Raw genomic sequence first — 27,683 nt, 5'->3', positions numbered from 1 at the left:
TTTTATTTCTGACTTACATGAGAGTTTTTTTTTGTGTGTACTGCTCCAACTCTCTAACACATTTTTTTTTTTTTTTTTTTCGGAGACACTGAACTAACAGGTACTCTAAAGTTTTGTTCTCCATATAAATTGGTTTGTACCCCGTGTTTATATATATATATATAACACAAGCACATTGTGGCTTAAAGTAATTAATGGTTTAAAAGTTAAAACTGCCAAAAAGTGGTTTGAGCATAGTGGGAATTCATTTTTTTTCTTTTACCCACATAGTAACACCATGTGCAGGATGATTCTAACCGCAGGTAATGGAAACTGATTAAGTACATGCTTAAAGGATTCAACTATTTAGGTCGATTTAATTTCATCATGTCGTCATCATCATCGTCATGTTTGTAACATATTATTTAACTTTTTCTAAATTGATTTTCTTACTGACTAACACTGACTAAGTCTTTCTCTTTGAAGGTCTCTGTTTGGTCATCACCAGAGTGGGTGAGTTTTCAACAAGACTTACTAAACACTATTTATATTACAAGCAACAATTTATTGTATAGAGTTTCAAAAGCCAATTAATCCCAGTGAAAACCATTTTTCCGTGTTTCAGCTTTTTCAGCTAGCCTTACCACCAACTCTGATGGCTCCACTGGAGGTTTCTGTAGCGGGAAGAGTAATGGGAATTACGCCAACCGAACTAATTCAAATGCTTTCTACATGTGTTCCAATGGGCTGACCTACAACCAAAACTGCCAAGAAGGTTTGATCTTCAAATCAAGCTGCAACTGCTGTGACTGGCCCACAACCACAACTTCCACTGCCACAGTCCAATCTGGTGGATCCACTGGAGGTTTCTGTAGCGGGAAGAGTGATGGGAATTACCCCAACCCAAATAATTCAAATGCTTTCTACATGTGTTCCAATGGGCTGACCTACAGCCAAAACTGCCAAGAAGGTTTGATCTTTAAACAAAGTTGCAACTGCTGTACCGATCCTTAGAGTTTACCATTTTACACCAACAAAAAGGTTGTTTAAAGTTGTTATATGTATTTTCTACTTTACTTGTGACTCTTTATTGTTATGTTTGAAATAATTGTTAATTATGGTTATGCTCTTTTTGGGTCAATACTGGAAAAGATTACATTTGAAAATTCAAATTACATACCAGAATCCAAATATAACAATGAAATTTGAACTCCAGACTTATGTTTGAGTAAATTGTAACTATATCTGTACCATTTGGACATATATGTCCTTGTCTTTTTACAGCCATTATTTAATCTGGTATATCTTAATTATAGCACTGTTACATAATCATTGTATTTCTTTGGTGATATGGTCCTGTTGTTTTGTAGTTCACTTATATTCAAGCATTGCAACTGTATTTATCTTCCATTGTATTGCAACCATTTTGTAATACATGTACTTTTCACCGCTAGTACCTGTTACTACATTAATTACTTAATCTTAATAAAAATTATAGATATCTCTGCATTTACAATTTTCTTTTATAATCTAAGTTTGTTTCTTTTCATTGTTGTTTGTTTCTTGTTAGCTAGCAAATGATGCTGATGATCTACTAAAACCAGACAGAGACTGGACCATGGGCCGTGTCCTTAGTGTGATTTTTGTACTTGAAATCCATATAGAAGCATTACAACATCACGGCATATAACAAATCATGCCTTTATTACAAAGTAACTATACTTATTCCCATGATTAAACCTTAACTGCACACTGGATTGTAGCAAGTTTTTTGTTTTTATGCTGTTGCTCTTGTTGCTATTGCTGCTGCAGAATAGTGTCCAACACCCGTAGTGCTTTAGCTGTGGCCCAGGTTTTGTCATAAGTAATGTAATGCATCTAATTCTTCTCAAATACTTTCTTGTCAATCTTTGTTTGTACTCAAAGTTTCAAAGTTATATTTACAATAAATATATTGATAAGGCAGTGTGTGTGCGTATGTGCATGCACATGATCGGGCATATGTCTACTCCTTTAAGGCTGTTTGGGATGAGCCTTAAACTCTGTACCTACCTATATTGTGTGGACCACAACTATACATTTTTATTGAATAAAGCAGCCGTGTCATTTACATGTTACTCTGATAAAATAAAAATCTGTTCTCCTTAAGGTTATAGTAATTTGTGTTGCAATGGTCCATTGTCCAGCCTTTAGAACATGAAATGCACTTTTAATACATTGGAATAGATTTCATGTCATTTAAACTGGTCAAACAGAGAGGTGATATTTAGGTGCCATTTATGTCCTTGTAAGGATTCCACATGAGGACACATGAAGAAAAATTTGGTCGTAACATGCATGTTTTTAGATTGCAGCTTATAAACAAATATTTACAGAACATAAATCCCACAAGAGCAGAACATAGTTCTTATTTTTAAGAGATTTTGAAGCATTTTGAAGATATGACATTTTCCAACTTTATTTTCCTGGTACCTGCTGAAACATTTTCAAATGATGGTATAGATGAGGAATGCACTGATGCGCATCCAAGGTTTAGTATTGATGAAACAAAGGATTTTTCAAGAGTAATTGAACACATTTTTATAGCAGCTTTGTTTTCAACCTGTCTCTGGCCCCGTCTACTGTCCCAACATGCCTGAAGTCCTCCAACATAGCCCCACTGCCCAAGAAAACAAACATCACCAGCCTCAATGACTATTGGCCAGTTGCACTCACCCCAGTGGTGATGAAGTGTTTTCAAAAACTGGTACGGGGTCACATAACTTCCCTGCCATTCTTTGACCCACACCAGTTTGCGTACAGTGCGAACAGATCCACAGAGGATGCCATAGTCAATCTCCTCCATACTGCACTGTCCCACCTGGAGCAGGAGGGAAACTGTGCAGATGCTCTTTGTGGACTAGAGCTCTGCATTCATCACCATTCTCCCCCCAAACTAGTGAACAAACTGATGGACCTGGGTATTCCATTCTTGACCTGCTCTTGGATCAAGAACACATCAAAGACCAAGGAGGTCTTCTTAAGGAGGAAGAAAACTGAGGGCTCTCCACTGAACATAAGTGGAGACTGTGTGAAGAGCATGTCAGATGTCCGCTTCCTGGGGGTCCACATAGAGGAGGATCTAACCTGGGGATTACACACTTCTGAGCTGATAAGAAAGGCCCAGCAGAGACTGCTGGCGTCTTTTTATCAATGCTCTATTGAGAGCATCCTCACGTACCGTGTATGTGTGTGCTTCAGCACAGTGGCTCAGGAGTGGGTCATTAAAAGCTCATTAAAACGTATCCTAGTCCTAGTTTATCAAGAGTAGGAGGTTTTTATCCTGTAGCAATAACTACATTAAACAACAGTAAGAACAGACTGTAAAACTGTGACAGTCTGTCACAGTTTTACAGTGACAGACTGTAAAACTGTGACTGTAAAACTTGTGTGGATGTAGGCAGTGTCTGCTCTCTTTAAGCTGGTCCATAGCATGAGTGCGAGGTTCTTATGCTTACTTGATGGTTGTTTAGTTTTTTTATACTGTGTAGGTTAATTGTCTTTTTGTCTTTTCTCTCTTCTCTTTCTACTCACCCCAACTGGTCAAAATAGATGGCCGCCCACTCTAAGACGGGTTCTGCTGGAGGTTTCTTCCTCTAAAGAGAATTTTTCCTTCTCCACTTTTGCCTAATGCTTGCTTGAAAGGGATTGTTGTGATTTCCATATAATTCTTTAAACACAATCATCTTAAAAGCTTGAGATGACTTGTTTGAATTGAATTGAATTGAATTGAATTGAATTGAATTGAATTGAATTGAATTGAATTGAATTGAATTGAATTGTTTCGTTGAGGAGACAATAATATTTCGGCCTGCTTTGCTGTATCAGAGCAAAATATTATTGGGGGGAAAATAATTCCCAAGTGTATAACAAAATTCTTGGTCTATTACAAAAGTTTGGTAAAGCTACAGGACAATGACCCAAAACACAAGAGATTGGCTTCAGAAAAACAATCTGCCTTTTGGAGTGGCCAGATTCTAGACCTCAAACCAAAGGAGATGCTATGGAACACCTTGAAGAGAGACACACACACACACAAGGTTGTTCTCAATAGAAATGAAAGATCTGAATTTTTTATGTTCTTATTTTTGACTAAGGTTAAGGTCAGATCACGTTATAAGTCAAATAAATGGAAAAAAACCACAACATTTCAAAAGGTTTACATAATTTCTTTTCCACTGTACAGCCGGGTAAATGATGACATTACTAAATAAAAAAATATAGAATAGCATACATATAATAAACTTGGCTAGAAGATGGTTTCATACCAACAACAGTTTGTATTAACTTAGATAAGGACATAATTTTTTCTCACTCAACTTGTATTTAAAACATTTTGATAGATCTCAACAACCCTGAAATATTGTGTTGTTCTATACAGACACAAACAAGGCATACCTGTGAGAAATATCTAACAGTACATAATTGGTATTGATTTTTGTAATTATATGTTTACATCCAGTTGACTGTTTATTAGTTACACCAAGCCAAAACATATACTTAGTTTAATCCAACTGTAAAAAAAAGTCTCTTCTAGAAGATAAAAACTGTTTTTGTTGAAATTCAATTCAATTCAATTCAATTTTATTTGTATAGAGCTTTTAGCAATTGTCATTGTCCCAAAGCAGCTTTACACAATCAAAGAAACTATGGAAGTTTATATGAACAGTGAATGAGTGAGTGTATGAATCATATTAAACAGATTGTCATAATAAACAGATGAGCAAGCTGAGGGCGACAATGGCAAGGAAAAACTCCCTGAGAAGGCAACAGGAAGAAACCTTGAGAGGAACCAGACTAAACAGGGAACCCAGGACAATCGAGGGTTGAGTCGAGATCTCAGAGAAACAGCCTCCGACATCTGGCGAGGCCAGGACCGAGTTCATGGTGGCGTGTAACCAACTCCAGTCACCACACGCATCCCATAGGGGCCATACAGTGGATCCAAGCGATCCAAAGAAATCGCCAACCAGACAAATCTATTTACAAAAATGCTTGCCTAAATAAATAGATTTTTAGCCTTGACTTAAACACTGAGACTGTGTCTGAGTCCCGAACGCTATTTGGAAGGCTATTCCATAACTTTGGGGATTTGTAAGAAAAAGCTCTGCCCCCAGCTGTAGTTTTCATGATACGAGGTACTGACAAGCAGCCAGCATCCTTTGATCGAAGTAGGCGAGGTGGATCATAAGGCACTAGCAGTTCACTTAGATACTGCGGCGTGAGGCCATTTAATGCTTTATATGTCAAAAGTAGTATTTCAAAATCAATGCGAAAATTTCACAGGAAGCCAATAAAGTGTAGATAAGATAGGCGTGATGTGGTCGTATCTTCTGGTTCTAGTCAAATGGTTGTAGAGAAGTGCTAATTCAGCCGTGTAAAACAATAGGCATGGGGTCTTAGTAGAGTTCCACTGGAAGTAATACACTGCAGTCTCTGATTCAGAATTGATCACTTTATGAATGAAAAAAGTACGACAGCATAGACACTTGCATTATTGCACCTTTATTTTCATCATTGTAAAGTATATCTAATTTGGCATAATAATATAATCACTTTTGCATGGCAAATCTAGGCAGTGATGACCTTCCTGAAATGTAGCAGAATGAAAAATTAGCTCAGTCAACTGCAAGTCTTTCCATGACATTTTATTTTATTTTTTGTTTGTTTGTTTTGTTGTGCTCCTCAATTTTGGCCACAGAGAGGCTGTTTCTAGAAACAGCATTTCTTAAGGGTCTATTCAATATCCAGTCAAGTGGAGTTCAAACCATTAAGGCCATTGTTGCAGCTGTTAGAGTCATGAGAGAGGTTTTTAAATCACGTTCATTAATTGACATTATAAACTAGATTCCTTATCATCATGTGACATGTTATCGCTACGCTTTTTACTGCAGTATCAACAGCTGCAACAGTAGCAAAACTGCAAACCTTTGATGTGTGGACATTTAGATTCCTATTCTAGTTTTGACCTTTGCTTTCATAATCTAATCTAATCATAATGTAATTGCAAAATTTGTACTTGTTTCTTTTTCAAACAAAACTCTACAACAAATAGATAAAACAATAAATAAAATATAAATTAATAAACTGAGTAAGTTTGTTGCAGAAGTTTTTCTAAAGTTGATAGAGAAATTTCTTTAACAAACATCTCAGTACCACAGATCAAGGGAGAATGTATACAGCAGCACACAGAAACAAACTCAAAGAGTCTAACACATGCAATTCCTTTTCTATGATGAGAGGGAAAGGTGAATAGATAACATTTGTCTCTGAGACATTACAGTTGGTTCCCGTCTCGAGGTAAAATCCACGTTGGCACATCTTATCTGGATCCCAAGGACAAGGGTCTGTTGAAACTAACCTCTCACACGAAAAAAGGGAATGCTTTACTGGAATTACTTTGGGTCACACAGTTTCATGAGAGAAAGGAATAACAGAATAAAACAAATACAAAAAGGATCATTCAATAAAGCAATCCCTCCTGTTTATACTTTTATGTACATCTCACACTACAGCAACATAATAAGTCAGATATCACAAATAAAAGGAATGAAAATCAAAACAGTGAATAAACTGAATAAGAAGTGCAATAGTTACTCATCAACAATGTAAAAATAAATGTTTCTTTTTTCTTTTTAAAAGTTGATAATAATAAATAGTAGAACAAAAGGTAATCAATAAAGAAAAATCAATGATGAAGTCATCACATGGTACTGTGTACTTCTACTTTACTATCAGCATATTACACTATTACACACAAAATGATAATAACTCTCTTTAACCGTATTTATATAAAGTTCTACAGGATGTGTAGCATAGGTGAGAAAAAGAGTGGGGAATAATTCTGATAAATAGCTGAATCCTAAATTAGCAATAGTGAACAGAGTTGCTGCTCGAGTTATGTTATATTGTTGATGCCATCAAGACAAGGACTTGTTCTACCTTTGAAGAACTTGAAAGTCTGCACAACCTGTTGTTCCTCAAAGCTTATGTGAGAAGAACTGCTTAGATTATTTATAGATATATTTATAGTGGACTTTTCTCACCACTCTCTCCTGTTAAACCAGACAGAGGAGTCTTCAACTACATGCAATGAATCTCAGTCAGTAAGCTTCAACAATGACTTCTATGCGCTACAGGGTCAGGGTAGATATAAATAAATAACAATGCCATGGCAAAAGAGCGGAAGAGAAATAAACTGGAAAGTTCAAGAATTTACATTCATCAGTTACTTGTCATGTTTTTTTTTAAAAACCTGTATTACCTGTATTAGTCACACAGAAGGGAAATTGCATTGTGGACAGGCTGCCCCTTTGTGTCGTGTGTTCTACTATCTCTTAAAAAATATATCTAATCTTATTTCATATGGCTGCATTATTGAGAACAGTAGAAACTTGCAATCAATAAATTAAATTGATTGTAATGCCTCCATCAAAATGTAGTTCAATAGCACTCAAGTACTTAGTAGGTTTACATATTTTTATAGTCTGACAAGAACAACAGCCAAAAATGATTTCCATTTCATGAGACCTAAAACACCTGACTGTAAAGACAAAAATAGGAATAATACATGTTTTTACATTTGAAAATAAGAATTTTTGAACTGGGCACACTGCAATTACTTGGCAGGTACTGTAGCTATTCACCAGAGGACTAGTAAAGGTCTGTTAGAGTGACAGTTCTTAAAGCAGGTAGGAGAAACCAGAGGTTAGATGAGAAAACCCTTAAAATAAAACACTAAGAGGGGTGGGTGCTTATAGGGTCAATGAGATTTATTGGGCCTTCAAATAAACAGACAGATAACTTTCTAAACAACTTGGTGGATTCCATACATGTTCTAGACACATCTGAAGAAAATTTAAAGAGGATTAACCTGACAACAGCTTGGAGCCACATCAAAAGATGTGGAGTCTCATTTAGTGACATAGTGCTTTTTTTCCAATTACATTTTTAAATTAGGGTCAAGGTTACGCTACACGCTCCAAAAGCCCAAAGGCGATATAAGGATGATGGCTGACGGCATTTTGTTTGCTACGTGGATAATTTAAGTTCTGCTTTATGATTTATTTGAAAGAGACCTTCAACTCAGCATGTTTTTTTCTTTGTTTGTTTTTGCCATTATTTTTTGTAATGTAATTTTCTCTGTAGCACTTCATAAATGTCATAAGAAACACACTTTAGTTGTTTCTACAAAGCGTAAAGGTAAAAAAAAAAAAAACAATATTATCTTCATTTTAGATGTCATAAAGTATTTGCAGCTCCCAGTGTTTTTTTTGCCGTGGAAACCGGGTCCAAATGGCTCTTTGGGTGGTAAAGGTTGCTGACCCCTGGTCTATGGTATTGTGAACATAAGAATGGAAACTGATCTATGAACCCCCTGAAATGTAGACAGGAATTTCAACATGACCATATCATATCTCAGATATCATATCTCAGATGTCATATCTCAGATATCATAAAATTTTATTCAAAGGTGAAGGGGACAGGTAGGAGGTTATTTCCTTATTACTATCAGTGTCATCAATCTCAGTGTCGATGCTGCACCAATATAACAGCCAGACATCTGTCATTCATCCATTAGTTAGAGTCAAGAGACAGTATCTACTTCTTTCACCTTCTTCTTTGTAAGTACCTTTTATTTTTCAATCACATCTTCACATATATTAGAGTTGTTTTTATGTGTAAAACTGTACCTGCTTCAACTATCTAACACATTTTCATATATTGTAGGAGACACTGAACCAACAGGTATGGGAAAGTTTTATTTTCCTTATTTTTATTTTGGTTTGTACTTATAATAATAATTATGCTGAATGCTGTGATGATTGTTTGTAATGCCGGTATGTTGTGAGTCTGGTGAGACTATTTCATTGATCAGATAAGACTGAGTTAAAAGTGTCTTTGGTGTTCATAGTGTGAAATTCACGTTTTTCTTTAATCCACATAGCAACAACATGTGCAGGCTGATTCTGACTGGCGGTAAGGAACAGATCATATACATGCCTTCTTAAGGAATTCACCACAACTCCAAAAACTCTAATTTACCTGTGAACTAGACATTGACATGGTCTCAGTTGTAGTCATCCAGGAGTTTATCTTCACAAGAACACAGTGAATATTTATGGAATTTTGCTTGGTAAAGACAGCAATGTTGACTTTAGTAAGAGAAAAAAATCTAATGACAATTATTATTTATTAAATAAACTTGATATATTTAAGTTTGCCACACTCAAAGATGTGAATGAACACATTGATCTCATCGCAACACAATATTTTGAGCAATGGTTACTAAACTCTAAGTAGAAACACATTCTGACCTAAGAGTATGTTTCTTTAAACTAACAAAATCATATAATTAAACTTCAACCTCTGTCTCCAGAAACAGTTTTTCTGTTTCTGGAGACAGACATGCTGGATAATTCCTACCTTCCTCACTCCTAAGAATAATGTCTTTGCATAGACACATTGCTGTAATCTTACATTCAATTTTAACTTCTGTTTTTTAATATACTTTTGTTGTGGCAACATAACTCTGACCAAGATTTTCTCTTTGAAGGTCTCTGTTTGATCATCGCCAATTTGGGTAAGTTTATCCCATTCATTATTTCATCATAATAGACATTACTACAAGCAGCAATTCTTTTTATAGAGAAGCTAATGAAATTGAATAACTTATTAAACCCACAAAAAACTATTTTTCCATGTTTCAGCTTCATCAGCCAGCCTCACAGCCACAGCTGCCATTCCCACAGCTGAATCTGGTGGATCCACTGACGGTTTCTGTAATGGCAAAAATGATGGAAATTATGTCAACCCAAGTAACTTAAATTCATTTTACAGCTGTTCCAATGGTCTGACCCACATTCAGTACTGTGCAGAGGAGTTGATCTTCAAAACAAGCTGCAACTGCTGTGACTGGCCCACTACCACAGCTCAATCTGTTGGATCCATCAGAGGTTTCTGTAGCGGGAAGAGTGATGGGAATTACCCCAACCCGACTAATTCAAATGCTTTCTACATGTGTTCCAATGGGCTGACCTACAACCAAAAGTGCCAAGAAGGTTTGATCTTCAAAACAAGCTGCAACTGCTGTGACTGGCCCACAAACACAACTTCCACTATCACAGCTCAATCAGGTGGATCCACTACAGGTTTCTGTTCCGGGAAGAGTGATGGGAATTACGTCAATCCAAATAATTCAAATGCTTTCTACATGTGTTCCAATGGGCTGACCTACAACCAAAAGTGCCAAGAAGGTTTGATCTTCAAAACAAGCTGCAACTGCTGTGACTGGCCCACAAACACAACTTCCACTACCACAGCTCAATCAGGTGGCTCCACTGAAGGTTTCTGTAGCGGGAAGAGTGATGGGAATTACCCCAACCCGACTAATTCAAATGCTTTCTACATGTGTTCCAATGGGCTGACCTATAACCAAAAGTGCCAAGAAGGTTTGATCTTCAAGACAAGCTGCAACTGTTGTGACTGGCCCACAACCACAACTCCCACTACCAAAGCTCAATCAGGTGGATCCACCGGAGGTTTCTGTAGCGGGAAGAGTGATGGGAATTACGCCAACCCAAATAATTCAAATGCTTTTTACATGTGTTCCAATGGGCTGACCTACAACCAAAACTGCCAAGAAGGTTTGATCTTCAAATCAAGCTGCAACTGCTGTGACTGGCCCACAACCACAACTTCCACTATCACAGTCCAGTCTGGTGGATCCACTACAGGTTTCTGTTCCGGGAAGAGTGATGGGAATTACGTCAATCCAAATAATTCAAATGCTTTCTACATGTGTTCCAATGGGCTGACCTACAACCAAAAGTGCCAAGAAGGTTTGATCTTCAAAACAAGCTGCAACTGCTGTGACTCGCCCACAAACACAACTCCCACTACCACAGTCCAATCTGGTGGATCCACTGAAGGTTTCTGTCGCGGGAAGAGTGATGGGAATTATCCCAACCCAAATAATTCAAATGCTTTCTACATGTGTTCCAATGGGCTGACCTACAACCAAAAGTGCCAAGAAGGTTTGATCTTCAAAACAAGCTGCAACTGCTGTGACTGGCCCACAAACACAACTTCCACTATCACAGTCCAGTCTGGTGGATCCACTACAGGTTTCTGTTCCGGGAAGAGTGATGGGAATTACGTCAATCCAAATAATTCAAATGCTTTCTACATGTGTTCCAATGGGCTGACCTATAACCAAAAGTGCCAAAAAGGTTTGATCTTTAAAACAAGCTGCAACTGCTGTGACTTGCCCACAAACACAACTCCCACTACCACAGTCCAGTCTGGTGGATCCACCGGAGGTTTCTGTAGCGGGAAGAGTGATGGGAATTACCCCAACCCGACTAATTCAAATGCTTTCTACATGTGTTCCAATGGGCTGACCTACAACCAAAAGTGCCAAGAAGGTTTGATCTTCAAAACAAGCTGCAACTGCTGTGACTGGCCCACAACCACAACTCCCACTACCACAGCTCAATCAGGTGGATCCACTGAAGGTTTCTGTAGCGGGAAGAGTGATGGGAATTACCCCAACCCGACTAATTCAAATGCTTTCTACATGTGTTCCAATGGGCTGACCTATAACCAAAAGTGCCAAGAAGGTTTGATCTTCAAGACAAGCTGCAACTGCTGTGACTGGCCCACAACCACAACTCCCACTACCACAGCTCAATCAGGTGGATCCACCGGAGGTTTCTGTAGCGGGAAGAGTGATGGGAATTACCCCAACCCGACTAATTCAAATGCTTTCTATATGTGTTCCAATGGGCTGACCTACAACCAAAAGTGCCAAGAAGGTTTGATCTTCAAAACAAGCTGCAACTGCTGTGACTGGCCCACAAACACAACTTCCACTATCACAGTCCAGTCTGGTGGATCCAATACAGGTTTCTGTTCCGGGAAGAGTGATGGGAATTACGTCAACCCGACTAATTCAAATGCTTTCTACATGTGTTCCAATGGGCTGACCTACAACCAAAACTGCCAAGAAGGTTTGATCTTCAAAACAAGCTGCAACTGCTGTGACTGGCCCACAAACACAACTCCCACTACCACAGTCCAATTTGGTGGATCCACTGAAGGTTTCTGTAGCGGGAAGAGTGATGGGAATTACTTCTATCCAAATAATTCAAATGCTTTCTACATGTGTTCCAATGGGCTGACCTACAACCAAAAGTGCCAAGAAGGTTTGATCTTCAAAACAAGCTGCAACTGCTGTGACTGGCCCACAAACACAACTCCCACTACCACAGTCCAATCTGGTGGATCCACTGACAGGTTTCTGTCCGGGAAGAGTGATGGGAATTACGTCAATCCAAATAATTCAAATGCTTTCTACATGTGTTCCAATGGGCTGACCTATAACCAAAAGTGCCAAAAAGGTTTGATCTTTAAAACAAGCTGCAACTGCTGTGACTTGCCCACAACCACAACTCCCACTACCACAGCTCAATCAGGTGGATCCACCGGAGGTTTCTGTAGCGGGAAGAGTGATGGGAATTACCCCAACCCGACTAATTCAAATGCTTTCTACATGTGTTCCAATGGGCTGACCTACAACCAAAAGTGCCAAGAAGGTTTGATCTTCAAGACAAGCTGCAACTGCTGTGACTGGCCCACAACCACAACTCCCACTACCACAGCTCAATCAGGTGGATCCACCGGAGGTTTCTGTAGCGGGAAGAGTGATGGGAATTACCCCAACCCGACTAATTCAAATGCTTTCTATATGTGTTCCAATGGGCTGACCTACAACCAAAAGTGCCAAGAAGGTTTGATCTTCAAAACAAGCTGCAACTGCTGTGACTTGCCCACAACCACAACTCCCACTACCAAAGCTCAATCAGGTGGATCCACCTGAAGGTTTCTGTAGCGGGAAGAGTGATGGGAATTACCCCAACCCGACTAATTCAAATGCTTTCTACATGTGTTCCAATGGGCTGACCTATAACCAAAAGTGCCAAGAAGGTTTGATCTTCAAAACAAAGCTGCAACTGCTGTGACTGGCCCACAACCACAACTGCCAAGAAGGTTTGATCTATGATCACAGTTGCAACTGCTGTGCCTGTCATTAAAGAGTTTACCATAATCATTTTACACCAACAAAAAAGGCGACATTGTTTAAAGCTGTAATATGTATTTCTTACTTCACTTGTGACTTTTAATTGTTATGTTTCAAATAAATGTTAATTATGATTTTGCTCTTTTTGGTCAATACTGTATATGTTCATCTGAAAACTCAATCTACATGTCATAATAAAGGTATTCACACAATTTCCATAACATCCGCACTACAATTTATTCCAAATATAACAAAGCAATTTGAACTCCAGACCGATGTAGACATGCCTAAATGCATTGTGCATTTTTAAGACGATCTGCTACAGTTCAAACCGGCCATCAAAATGGGCAAGAAAGGTGATTTAAGTGACTTTGAACGTGTCATGGTTGTGGGTGCCATATGGGGTGGTCTGAGTATTTCTGAAACTGCTGAGCTACTGGGATTTTTTACTTAGAACCATCTCTAGTGTTTACAGAGAATGGTCTGAAAAAGAGAAAATATCCAGTAAGCTGAAGTTCTGTGGGCGCAAATGCCTTGTTGATGCCAGAGGAGAATGGCCAGACTGGTTCAAACTGATAGAAAGGCAACAGTAACTCAAATAAAAATTCGTTATAACCGAGGTATGAAGAAGAGCATCTCTGAACGCACAACACCTCGATCCTTGAGGCGGATGGTCTACAGCAGCAGAAGACCCCACCAGGTGACACTCCTGTCAGCTAAGGACAGGAAACTGAGGCTACAATTCGCACAGGCTCACCAAAATTGGACGATAGAAGTTTGGAAAAACATTGCCTGGTCTGATGAGTCTTGATAACTGCTGCAACATTCGGATGGTACGGTCAGAATTTGGCGTCAACAACACGAAAGCATGGATCCATCCTCCCTTGTATCAACGGTTCAGGTTGGTGGTGGTGGTGTAATGGTATGGGGGATATTTTCTTGGCACATTTTGGGCCCATTAGTACCAATTGAGCATCGTGTCAACACCACAGCCTGCCTGAGTATTGTTGCTGACCATGTCCATCCCTTTATGTCCACAGTGCTCCCATCTTCTGATGGCTACTTCCAGCAGGATAACACGCCATGTCATAAAGTGCAAATCATCTGAGACTGGTTTCTTGAACATGACAATGAGTTCACTGTACTCAAAGGCCTCCACAGTCACCAGATGTCAATCCAATAGAGCACCTTTGGGATGTTGTGCAACGGGAAGCTTGCATCATGGATGTTCAGCCAACAAATCTGCAGCAACTGTGTGATGCTATCATGTGAATATGGACCAAAATCTCTAAGGATTGTTTCCAGTACCTTGTTGAATCTTTGTCATGTCTTAACCTTCGATTATGTTGCAACCATTATATATTACATGTACTTTTCACCACTAGAACCTGTTACTGCATGAATAAATTCATCTTATAAAACTTTTTTATAAAACTCTGATTTTGGAGTAAAGTAAGTCATCCAAATAGATAAGTAGTAATAACACTCAAAACAAGACTTAAAAGTCTTTTTCACGCACTATCCTGCAAATTGTACACTATATATTTGAGGAGAAATTTTCCACATTACTCAACTCTGATTGGTAAGTACTGATGGCTGGAATCATTTTAATATTTTAATATTAACTAACATCAGTCTTAAACTCACTCACTGGTATTGTGTTGCCCAAAACTGTTTAAAGTTGTTTTGGTTAAATAAAGAAGCCTTATCATTTGTTTCTCTGCTAAAATAAACATCTGTTGACATTTAGATTATAGTAGCTACTTGTTGGGGAGAGCTTTTATTGTTTATTGAAGTATGATATTTGATATTTGTAAGTTTGGGCAGATTAAATTTCCCAGTACACATGAACCTTTATGCTTCAATTTCTATTTTATAATGAATGATATAATATGGTAATGATCATTTCCCATGCATGTATGAAAGCTGCCTGTGCACCTTTTAGAATGTGAAATGCACTTTTAATTACATTTGAATTGATTTCATAAGATAAGATAAGATAAGATATTCTTTATTGATCCCACATTGGGGAAATTCAATTGCTACAGCAGGTCAGTGCAAAAAGAACAAGAGAACAACAGTAATGTGCAAAAAGAATGAGAGGGTGTGCAAAAATACAAAAGTAATAAACATTTTACGAGAATGTCACTGAAACTAGTCAGAGAGGTGTATATTTAGATGCCACTATGTCCTTGTAATGATCTTTTATACGAAATACTTTACTGGTCTCATTGCCCACCTGAAGAAAACTTAAGTAGCTCTATCTTGTGTTCCCACACTGATTGTGTTCTAATTTATATTTTTCAGAGGCACCAGATATTCAGTGGTACATCTGTGCACAGGGAATCCTATAAATAAAGTCAAAACAAATAGTGGTTCTTTGAGAATTTAACAGGTCCTTATTTCTGTTGTTTTTGTACTGCAACAGGTTCACTGTATCGACACATGTATAGACATTGTATCAAATGAGGTTAGATCAGGAATCAAGAACAAGAACAAAAAATACACAATTATGTGAGAACAGCCCTAGATAGTGGTAACAGCTATTTTGGTGTTAAAAGAACTTGTCCTTTCACAAAAGTGCTTTGTCATTTTCATGTTGTCAGTGGCTACCCACTAGATATTGCCCATGAGCTTTTTGAAGGAATTGTTAGTGTTGAAAAAGCTCATTGTCTCTCATTGATAATGTCAAAGAAGTATATCACCTTAGAAGATATTAACATTTCTTTTCGACATTTATTATAGAAGCGAACAGATAAACATAAATAAGCCTCAAGTTTTTGCCACAAAATCTCTCAAACAGAAGAACCATAGGAGGTAATGCCCACAAGAACTGGAGCCAATTAGCATTGCTTCCATTTCTTATTGGGCCTAAAATACCACAGCATGATCCAGCATGGCAGGCCTTATTAGACCTAAAACAGATGTTGAGCTAGTCCACAATAACAAGTCCATAGCATACCTTTTAGAGAAATATTTTAGACCACAGACAAATACAAATTAAATATGGCATTGATACCCTTTTGGAAAAAAATCAGATTCAAGGGTTTTAGTAAATGGTAGATCAACATCCAAATTGCCCTTTCACTCTAAAATTATTGAAAAGGTAGTTTCAAAACAATTATGTAACCACTTGCACAGGAATAACTTGTATGAAGATTTCCAATCAGGATTTAGAGTTCATCATAGCACAGAAACAGCACTGGTAAAAGTCACTAACGATCTTCTATTAGCATCAGACAATGGACTACTCTCCATACTCGTTATATCTTAGTGCTTCATTTGACACTATAGATCACAACATTTTATTACACAGACTGGAACATGTCAACGTGGTTAACAGAACAGCACTAAGCTGGTTTAAATCATATCTATATACACTTAGTTAGGCTGTCATAGTTAGTCCTGCCGGAGTCCCTGCTGCACTCTACACTAAATATACATTCACCTCAAACTTTATCTGACTGTGATCATAACTAACTGTTGTCTCTCCTCTTCTCTCTCTTTCCCTCTCTCTCTCTCTTTTTTCCTCTTCCTGTCTCTCTGTCCTGCCCAACTTCTGGTCGGAGATCTCGTCGCTTGGATGCCCCGTATGGCCCCTATGGGATGCGTGTGGTGACTGGAGTTGGTTACACACTACCATGAAGTCCTGGTCCTGGACTCGGCGGACGTCAGAAACTGTTTCTCGGAGGTCTCGACTCAACGCTCGATAGTCCAGGACTGGAACAAGTCTGCCTGCAATAACCAACTGGACTCCACATTAACTCAAGACATTAACTGTTTTACTGGACTGTCTGCTGCCTAACACAGCATGTAATCACCCATATGAGGATGGGTTCCCTGTTGTCCCTGTTTTTCCTTGCCACCGTCGCCCTCGGCTTGCTCATCAGGGACAATCAGGGACAACAGGTACTGTTCTTTGGTTGTGTAAAGCTGCTTTGCGACAATGTCAATTGTAAAAAGCGCTATTCAAATAAAATTTAGTTGAATTGAAACAATGACAGATAGCCATAGAGAATTCCCCCTCTTCAGGATAATATGACAATGTCTGTACGTCAGCTGAGACTCTGCATGAAGAAGTTTGGTGATGCTACAGGACAATGACCTAAATCACACACAGAAAAACTAAATCAGCCTTTTGGAGTAGCCAGGTGACAGTCCAGACCTCAACCCAAAGGTGATGCTATGGAACACCTTGAAGAGAGCTCCACACATTAGATGTCCAGAAAATATGACAGAGCTAAAGCAGTTCTGCAAGAAAGATTGACTAAGATTCCTCCTGAACAATGTGCAGGTCTGACCTGCTTTTTCCACTAGCACTATAAAGTTTTTATGGTTGTTCTCAATAGAGAAATAAAAAAGTGAAAGATCATATTTGTTAATGCTCTTGACTTAGATGAAGATCAGATCATGTTTTATGTCAAATAAATGCAGAAAATCACTTTTTTTGTATAATAAAAAAAAAATGACGTTAATAAAAAAATATACACCTGAGTTTAAATATAGCCTTAAACACGTCCATATGCAAATGAGTAGCACCTTTGCAGTAGACTTCAAAATCAATTTTTATTTTCAAGAATGTACTGCTGTTGTGAAGATGATACTTCCTAAACCATTAATGGGAGTGGTTAGTTTGGGAGTCATGGTAAATATGCTGTACATAGACTGGCAATAAGAGGTGTTCTAGACCTGAATCATCTAGCAAACTCTGATGCAGTCCTCCTGGTGAGGAGGATACCATATCAAAACAGGACCAAAAGCTATAAATCACAAACATGGAATTAATTGCATGTAGATCTTAATTTCTTTTGTTTGTGCACCTGAAACCTGCTGCAGGAGGAATTGCGGACATACAGACTTCATGAGAAGATGCAGTGCCTCTCAGACATCTGGTTGGATAACCCTGCAAGTAATATAACACATCTGACCAATAGGCAGAGAGGACATTCTCTCAGAGTTTACAGTGTCACAATATGCTGCACTTGAATTTTTCTTTGTGTGAAAATGAACCGAACCAAGGTGAACATTCATCAAATAAATTACTATCTTCTTCTCTTTCGGCTTTTCCCATCAGGGGTCGCCACATCGAATCATCCTTTTCCCCCTCACTCTATCATGGACATCTTCTACCCTAACATTAGCCAACCTCATGTCCTCTGTTAAGACATCCATATATCTCCTCTTTGGCTCTTGTCCTCCTGCCTGGCAGCTCCATCTCCAACATCCTTCTACCAATATATTCACTATCCCTCCTCTGAACATGTCCAAACCATCTCAGTCTGGCCTCTCTGACTTTGTTGCTAACACAGGCAACGTGAACCGTCCCTCTGATGTACTCGTTCCTTATTCTGTCTAACCTGGTCACTCCTAAGGAGAACCTCAACATCTTCATCTCTGCTACCTCCATCTCAGCCTCTTGTCTCTTTCTCACTGCTACCGTCTCTAACCCATAGAGCAGAGCTGGTCTCACCACTGTCTTGTACACCTTTCCTTTGAGTCTTGCTGACACTCTCTGTCACATAACACTCCTGACACTTTCCTCCACCCGCTCCAACCTGCCTGCACTCACCTCTTCACCTCTTTTCCACACTCCCCATCACACTGAACTGTTGACCCCAAGTACTTAAACTCCTGCACCTTCTTCACCTCAGCCCCCTGTAACCTAACGCTTCTACCTTGATCCCTCTCGTTCAGACACATGTATTCTGTCTTACTACGACTGACCTTCATGCCTCTTCTTTCCAGAGCAAACCTCCACCTCTCTAGCTGTTCCTCCACCTGCTCTCTACTCTCACTGCAAATCACAATGTCATCTGCAAACATCATTGTCCAGGGAGATTCCTGTCTGACCTCATCTGTCAGCCTGTCCATCAACATAGCAAACAAGAAGGGACTCAAAGCTGATCCTTGGTGTAGTCCCACCTCCACCTTGAACTCCTCTGTCTGACCTACAGCACATCTCACCACCGTCATACTTCTCTCATACATGTCCTGAACTAGTCTGACGTACTTCTCTGCCACTCCCGACAACCTCATACAGTACCACAGCTCTTCCCTCGGCACCCTGTCATACGCCTTCTCTAAATCTACAAAGACACAATGCAGCTCCTTCTGACCATCTCTGTACTTTTCCATCAACATTCTCAAAGCAAAAATGGCGTCAGTGGTGCTCTTACGGGGCATGAAACCATACTGCTGCTCACAAATCTCCACCTTCTTCCTAAGCCTGGCTTCCACTACTCTTTCCCACAGCTTCATTGTGTGGCTCATCGACTTTATTCCTCTATAGTTGCTGCAGTTCTGCGTGTCACCCTTGTTCTTAAAGATCGGAACCAGAACGCTTCTCCTCCATTCCTCAGGCATCTTCTCACTCTCTAGAATCCTATTGAACAAACTGGTTAGAAACTCCACTGCTGTCTCTCCTAAGGACTTCCACACCTCCACAGGTACGTCATCAGGACCAACAGCCTTGTAGTAGAAAATTTTCCTCTTCCTCTTAATATTGTTAAATCTTAGTAGACTTCAAGGAAGGACTCAGTGTGATGAACCATCTCAGTTTAATGCGTACATGCCGGCATGGAGAAAACACCACAATCATGTATGTCTTCTGCTCTACCTCTCTCTAACCCTCATACTTATACTTCTCAGGGCCACCTCCAGATAACATTCCTAAGGCACTAAGTATATGTGAACAATAAGGAAGACATAAATTTCTTCTGCATATAGGCTGAATGTTTATACCATAAATACCCACTAATGGTCTGTGTTTTCACTCGTGACCTTGTAACCCAGAACTCCTCTCCTACCCATGTCCTATCTATGAACCCTTGTACTGTCTAGTATCTCCTATCACCTTTCATACTGAAGTTGCTCTTTTTCTCCTACAGCCTTTCCACTCTTCATCCTTTTCAGAGCCTTCCTCACCTCATCCTTTCCAATCTCTGCTATTTCCTGCTCCACAACATCCACATCTTCCTCCCTTCTTTCCCTGTCATTTTCCTCGTTCATCAGCTCCTCAAAATACTCCTTCCATCTTTTCTGCACACTCTCCTGGGTTGTTAGTACCTTTCCATCTCTGTCCTTAATCACCCTTATCTGTTGCACGTCCTTCCCATCTCTATCTCTCTGTCTGGCTAGCCTGTACAAGTCCTTCTCTCCTTCCTTTGTGTCTAACCTGTCGTACAGCTCATTGTAAGCTTTCTGTTTGGCCTTTGCCACCTCACTCTTCACTCTACGTTGCTCTTCCTTACTCCTGTCTTTCCTCAGTCCTTTCTACATCCCACTTCCTTCTAGCTAACCTCTTCCTCTGGACGCATTCCTGTACTTCCTCATTCCACCACCAAGTGTCTTTACCTTCTTTCCTCTTTCCAGATGACACATCTAGCACCTTCCTACCTGTTTCCCTGATAACTTCTGCTGTAGTTTCCCAGTCATCTGGAAGCTCATCCTGACCACCCAGAACCTGTCTCAACTTCTGCCTGAATTCCTCATAAGTATGTTCATTCTTTAGCTTCCACCACTTGGTCTTCTTTTCTGTCTTCCCTCTCTTCTTCTTCCTGACCTCCAGGGTCATCTTACACACCACCATGCGGTGCTGTCTGGCTACACTCTCTCCTACCACCACTTTGCAGTCACTAACCTCTCTCAAATGACCTCGTCTACATAGGATGTAGTCCACCTGCGTACTCCTACCCCCACTTCTGTATGTCACTCTATGTTCCTCTCGCTTCTGGAAGTAAGTGTTGACTACAGCCATTTCCATCCTCTTAGCAAAGTCCACCACCATCTGTCCTTCCAGATTCCTTTCCTTCACACCAAACCTGCCCATCACCTCCTCATCACCTCTGTTTCCCTCACCAACATGCCCATTGAAGTCGGCTCCAAGAACTAGTCTCTCTCCTCTGGGGATACTCTCTATGACGAACTCCAGAATCTCTCCTTCTCTTCTAACTCACAGCCAACTTGTGGAGCATACCCACTGACTACATTCACCATCACCCCTTCAATTTCTAGCTTTAGGCTCATCACCCTGTCTGAGACTCTTTTCACCTCTAGAACATTGTTCACAAACTCCCCCTTCAGGATCACTCCTACCCCGTTTCTCTTCCTATCCACACCATGGTAGAACAGTTTGTATCCTCCTCCAATACTACGTGCCTTGCTGCCCTTTCACCTTGTCACCTGCACACACAGAACATCTACCTTACTTCTCTCCATCATGTCTGCCAGCTCTCTGCCTTTCACTGTCATTGTGCCAACGTTAAGAGTCCCTATTCTCAAACCTATGCTCCTGCCTTTTCCCTTCTCTCTCTGACCACGAACCCTTCTGCCTCCCCTCTTTCTTCGACCAACAGTAGTCAAATTTCCACCGACACCCTGTAGGTTAACAGCATTGGTGGCGGTCGTTGTTAACCTGGGCCTCGATCGATCCGGTATGAAAGTCTTGTGGATGATTCGCATGGTTATTTTAGCGATTTCTACGCCGGATGCCCTTCCTGATGCAACCCTTTCTATTTATCCGGGCTCAGAAGTCACTGGCTTGCAACCCCTGTGGCTAGATTCATCAAATAAATGATTATAATCTTCATATGTCAGTGTTATAAGACAATATATTTATTACTTTTGGCTTCATGCAAATAGAGTTCTGTTGCATTGTCATTGTGTTGCAGCTATTAGATTTATTAATTCATTCATTATAACTGCTGTTATTTAAATAACAGTTTTTATAGTTTTTATATTTTATATATTTATTTTCCAACATTTACAGCAGTAGGGAACCTGGAGCTTAACCTTCAATATGTGATTGATCAGTTCAGGTCTCTGATTATAAGCATTTCTAATTGATTCTCAGCATTTGTCTGTAGAAACACACAATTTGAAGTGGTCAAACATCACATAAATCCATTTGTGTAACTTGACAGTTTGAAGTAAGAAATATTGGATTACTTTGTTTTCATTTCATTCTAGACGACTATATGTATCTGAAGTATGAGGAATGGAGATGATCTCAGAGAGAGAATGAGCTGAAATATTATGTTGTACTGTCATGAACAGACACAAACAAGACATCTGTACATAATCAGGGACAATAAACTATATCTAATCTTATCTTATACTGAATGATTGAGCCGCATTCTTTTATTGACAAGCAGCACTTACATCATCATTTGTTATTAATGCCATAAGCTCTCTTAATTCTGCATGTTGAAACTTATTGAGATGCTTCTCTATAATCACAATTCTTTGGCATAATAATAGAATCACTTTTGAATGAACAATGATCTCTATAAACTGCAGGTGTTCCAGTATTATTTTAGGTTTTTTCCACACAAGACCTTACATTAAACTTCTTTTAGTACTGTGTCACCAGGTGCTCCTCAATTTTGGCCAAAGAACCATTGTTCTGGTATCCACTGCTTAAAGGTCTATCCACTATCCAGCCCAGTGGCACAACATTAGGGCCATTGTTGACGCTGTTAGAGTCATGAGAGAGGTTTTTAAATCATGTTCATTGATTGAAAACACAAACAGCATCCCTCATCATCATCATGTGACATGTTATCTCCATGCTGGAGATGCATGGTGAGGTTTCCATTTTTACTGCAGGATCAACAGCTGCAACAGTAGCAAAACTGCAAACCTTTGATGTGTGAACATTTAGAGTCCTATTCTAGTTTTGCTCTTTGTTTTCATAATCTAATCTAATCACAAACTGCCAAACTTGTACTTGTTTTTCATGGACTGTACCAGATCTTCAAAGAAAACGTCTTAACATCTTTGTTTCTGCAGTTAACAATCTTTAACTTGCTACCATTAATCGATTAATGATTTGCTCCATTGCAGTGCAACATCCTCCCAAAAAGAAGGTATAGGTTTACAAAGAGATGACATCCTTTGGCAGGTCATGTTTAACTCTTTTACATTAATTACATTAATACAGAGCTGCCAGGCAGCAGACCCCACTCACTGGGGACAGTATCTTTGGCATGTGATAGGAGGAGCAGGGAATTGAACCACTGATCCCATGATTGGTAGGCGACTGTTCCACCTCCTAAGTCACAGCCGTCCTGCTCTTTCTTTTTTTCTTTCTTTTCTTCTTCTCTATTTTTTTTCTCTTTTCTTTTGAATCATCCCAACCCATTTTTTGATCACTGAAGAGTCTATGCTGACGCTGATTTTGTGTTGTATTGAAAGTCTGGTTGGAAAGACTACAACTACTGTCTTTGAGAGGTTGAGTTGGAGATGGCTTTCTCTCATTCAAGCAGAGATGTCAGATGACAGGCAGAGTTTCCACGACACAGTGGAGTCATGATAGCAGGATGAGTAAGACTTGAACCAGGCCAGAGCTGTACCAGTGATGCCCATATAAGAGAGCGCATACAGGAGGATCTGTTTCAAAAGCTGTAGATAGATCAAGTGAGATGGAAGACGGAAGACCGAGCTAAAGATTTTGGAGCCCCCAGGGGATCCCCCAACAGTCAGGAATGCTGTTTCTGTAGAGTGACCACACTGGTTGACATTTAGGAGGTTATTCTGATAAAGGAAGTCTTTTCTGCATACTTTTCTATGTAGACTGTGGCTATCTTACCTTAATTACCTGAGAGTGTTCCTTTAACAAAGATTTGGCTTCAAAATAACCTTGATAATACTCTTGATGTGACAGCTCCTTACAAGTTCGTGATGCAAAATCAACTGATTATTAGCATTTCTTTCTTTTTTCTTTTTCTGTTTAGTACAGTTCTGTGGTAACATGGCACTTCGTGGCAAATAATAATAATAATAATAAATTTATTTATAGAGCACTTTTCTAAACATATGTTACAAAGTGCTTCACAAGACAGAAAAGAAACACATGTAGCCCAACAAGATCAACTTGAGCAAGCACTAGGCAAACAGTGGAGAGGAAAAACTCCCCCTAGGGGAAGAAACCAGGCTCAAGTGAAACTGCCATCTGCCTCGACCGGTTGGGGAGCAGGAAACAGTTATACAAACAAAACAATAATACAAACAACTACCACATCGGTCCTTGGGGAGACCAGTTCCAACGTAAAGACATTGTAATCTAATGGAGAGTCTTCCCAAGGACAGATTTGTTTTAGCTTACAGAAGATCGCAAAAGGCTCGCCGGTAGAGGTATGTTTTAAGGAGAGTTTTAAAAGATGTTACTGAGTCAGCTGATCTTATATCCTCGGGTAAGCTGTTCCAGAGTTTAGGGGCTCTAACTGAAAAGGCTCTGTCACCTCTAGTAGTCATTCTGACATCGGGGACATACAGAAGATTTCTACCAGATGATCTCAGGCTACGTGCAGGCTCATAAGGCTTTAAAAGCTGGGATAAATAGCTGGGGGAAAGGCCATGCAGAGCTTTAAAAGTTATTAATAAAATCTTAAAATCAATCCTATTTAGGATTATGGCAGTGAGCAGTGATCAGGTCTGAGAAGTATTTAGATCTGGCATTCTTTACCATCGTATTGTAGTGGAGTAATGCTTCTTTCATAGCTTCATAATGCACTTGAAGTCCGGTTTTCTTCCATCTCCGCTCAGCTTTCCTAAACTCAGCTTTACAACTACGAATGCTGACATCTATCCAAGGCTGTTTGTTGGTGTCTTTACGAGACACATTTGCAGTTTTTAAGGGAGCAGCAGCCTCTAGCGCAGAGGCACAATTATTGTTGAAAAGGCGGACAATGACCTGACAGGTCCATTCCAGAGATTTTTGACACGTTGCACATGAATAAAGTAAAAAAAATAAAAAATAAAAAAATAAGCATAGCATCTGGTTCTCGCATTTTCTGTACCTTAAACCATAGCACATCTTAAAAAGAACACTAATGTAAATGTGTTCATGTGTTCATGTTTATCATGTGAAAAACTAGTTACTTTGTGATGAGTGTGATGTAGATGTGCCTTATATGAATAACTGGTTTCTTTGTAAATAAAGACACATTCACTGTGCTTAAGGTGGTCTATTTTTGATCACTGGCTAATTAGATGTGCCTTTTCTATAATTACTATTTATTTAGGTTTTTTGTTATTATATATGCTTATGTCAACCCTATTACAATTATTAGAGTTATTGAAACAACATAGTGACACTAAATTATGTAATGATCAAAAAAGTTTTTGTTATGTGTACTACATACACACTATATATTTTATAATTAACATTTGAAACTTTTTAGGGATTTGTTCTGTGAATAGTAAGAGTTGAACAAAGCCTGTTGAGATAAATAGTACCATTAAAAAACTGGAATGTACCGAATACAATATGCCAAACTTCAAACTGTGAAAAAACTGTTTATGGAAATTTTTAAGATATGACTTCTCTATCGCTCAACATAGATCATTTGTGGTCCACGAATTTCTCTTTAATAGAAATTTAGGTCACATGCTTGACTAACCTTTCCATTTCAGTTAAGTGTCAAACATCTGTTGTGCAACTGACAATTCTATTGCTGTAGTTATTTCTTTATTTTGATTTAAGTTTACACTAAAGCTAAATTGAAAAAAATGCCTGAAAGAAGTTGATATGAGCTGACCTATTAACAATAGAGTAAAATAAATTCTAAAGTAAAAGACACAGAAATTGTATTTCTCAAAAAAAAAAAAAAATTGATTTCAAAGCCAGTTGTTTAGATCAGTTCCCATCTGTGTCAAATTGCGTAGGTTATTCCAAAATTGTTACATGCAACACCCTTTCATTAGCACCAAATGCTGACAATTCGTCAGTATATTGTAGGAAACAACACTATTTATTATCATGCTCTGGGATGAGAGCATGTTGCCAAAGCATGATGGTACCACCGTACCACCACTATGCTTTACAGTGTTTGTTTTGGCACGTGGTCAGACTTGTTGGACCTGATATAAACATATACAGAATCTACCTTTCTAAACAATGTCCAACTAATTCAGTTGGGCAAAGGTGGATTCCAAAAATGTTTTGGACACATCTATAGAGAAGAAATTCCAAAAATTTGAAGCCGCATAAATAGATGGAATGTCATTCGCCCATTCACACACACAAGCTCACACCGATGGCAGAGCTGTGATGCAACTGAGCAGACTCACCGGGGGCAACTTGGGGTTCAGTATCTTGACTGGGAATCGAACTACCGACCCTATGATTCTATAACCGCTCTATTGATCCACAGTCCCCCCAATGTGTCTTCTGACATGTAGGCAATAGAACAAGGGGGTGGCTGAAAAATTGACTGGGAAGAACAACACTGAGCTGTATGCGTAATACTGTATACGTGTACATGGCTGTAACTTTAAACTCTGTAAGAATATCCTCCCTGCTAATTGGTCAGATGTGTCTGCTGCAGAATAAACAAAAAAAAAAGTAAATATATATATCATGTTACATCTGTGAGGCATTGCACTTCCTCAGAACTCCACATTTAAAATTTAAATCTTCATACTTAGATTTAGATTTATAGTACCACCATTGCAAGGCTGCTACAATTTTGTTGTATTCTTGTAAAAATGACAATAAAGGGTTCTGATTCTGACAACAGCTTGGCGCCACATCAGAAGATGTGGGGTCTCATGGCACTGTTACCTTACAGCAAGAAGGACCAAGGTACTAATTCACAGATTGGCTAGGTGACTTTCTGTGTTGAGTTTGCATGTTCTCCCTGTGTCTGTGGGTGAGTATACATCGTTGTCTGTCTCTGTGTCAGCACTGTGATAGACTGGTGACCTGTCCAGCGTGTACTGCTTCTTGCCCAGTGACAACTGAGACTGACCTGTGAGAGGACAGACGGTTAGGATAATGGATGGGTGGATCAACAGCTTTAAATTCTCCTGTGGAACTGTAGAAAACATGTTGAAAATAAGCCTGTTTAGTTTGATACATTCATTTAAGGATCATGAACATCTCTTCATCTCTTCATATAGATTAATTTTGATCCTCCTCCCAAAAATAATGTTTTTGCATAGACACATTGCTGTAATCTTACATTCAATTTTAACTTCTTTTTTTTAATATACTTTTGTTGTGGCAACATAACTCTGACCAAGACTTCCTCTTTGAAGGTCTCTGTTTGATCATCGCCAACTTGGGTGAATTTATCATTATTTCATCATAATAGACATTACTACAAGCAGCAATTCCTTTTTATAGGGAAGCTAATGAAATTGAATAACTCATCAAACCCACTAAAACAATTTTTCCATGTTTTAGCTTCGTCAGCCAGCCTCACAGTCACAGCTGCTATTGCCACAAATGAATCTGGTGGATCCACTGACGGTTTCTGTAACGGCAAGAGTGATGGAAATTATGTCAACCCAAGTAACTTGAATTCATTTTACAGCTGTTCCAATGGCCTGACCTACATTCAGTACTGTCCAGAGGAGTTGATCTTCAAAGCAAGCTGCAACTGCTGTGACTGGCCCACAAGCAGATCCCGTAGATCCACTTGAGATGTCTGTGATGGCAAAAGAGATGGGAATTATGTCAACCCAAGTAATGTAAATACATTTTACAGCTGTTCCAATGGCCTGACCTACATTCAGTACTGTCCAGAGGAGTTGATCTTCAAAGCAAGCTGCAACTGCTGTGACTACAGCTAAAGTGATG

At 39.2% G+C, this 27,683-nt stretch overlaps 1 protein-coding gene across 1 annotated transcript; it reads left to right on the top strand.

The window, feature by feature from the left end:
• Positions 1-274: 274 nt before the first annotated feature.
• Positions 275-27,526, top strand: LOC113160880 (probable endochitinase). Its single transcript, XM_026358342.1, has 5 exons — positions 275-302; positions 466-492; positions 605-968; positions 10,099-10,154; positions 27,288-27,526. The coding sequence occupies exons 1-5, from the start codon at positions 278-280 to the stop codon at positions 27,524-27,526; spliced, it is 711 nt and encodes a 236-aa protein (XP_026214127.1). The 5' UTR covers positions 275-277.
• The last annotated feature ends 157 nt before the right edge of the window (positions 27,527-27,683 follow it).

Source organism: Anabas testudineus, chromosome 10 (assembly GCF_900324465.2).
Source record: "Anabas testudineus chromosome 10, fAnaTes1.2, whole genome shotgun sequence".
In the NCBI taxonomy this organism is placed as follows: Eukaryota; Metazoa; Chordata; class Actinopteri; order Anabantiformes; family Anabantidae; genus Anabas; species Anabas testudineus.
The sequence above is the reverse complement of the archived record's forward strand: the minus strand, read 5'-3'. Positions and strand labels throughout refer to the sequence as shown.

What these genes read in the sequence shown, in the direction of transcription:
- LOC113160880 (XM_026358342.1), top strand. Translation starts at nt 278, where the DNA reads ATGTGCAGGATGATTCTAACCGCAG. An exon ending in CAGGATGATTCTAACCGCAG is followed by an intron (nt 303 to 465) that starts GTAATGGAAACT and finishes TTCTCTTTGAAG; the next exon opens with GTCTCTGTTTGGTCATCACC. An exon ending in TTTGGTCATCACCAGAGTGG is followed by an intron (nt 493 to 604) that starts GTGAGTTTTCAA and finishes TCCGTGTTTCAG; the next exon opens with CTTTTTCAGCTAGCCTTACC.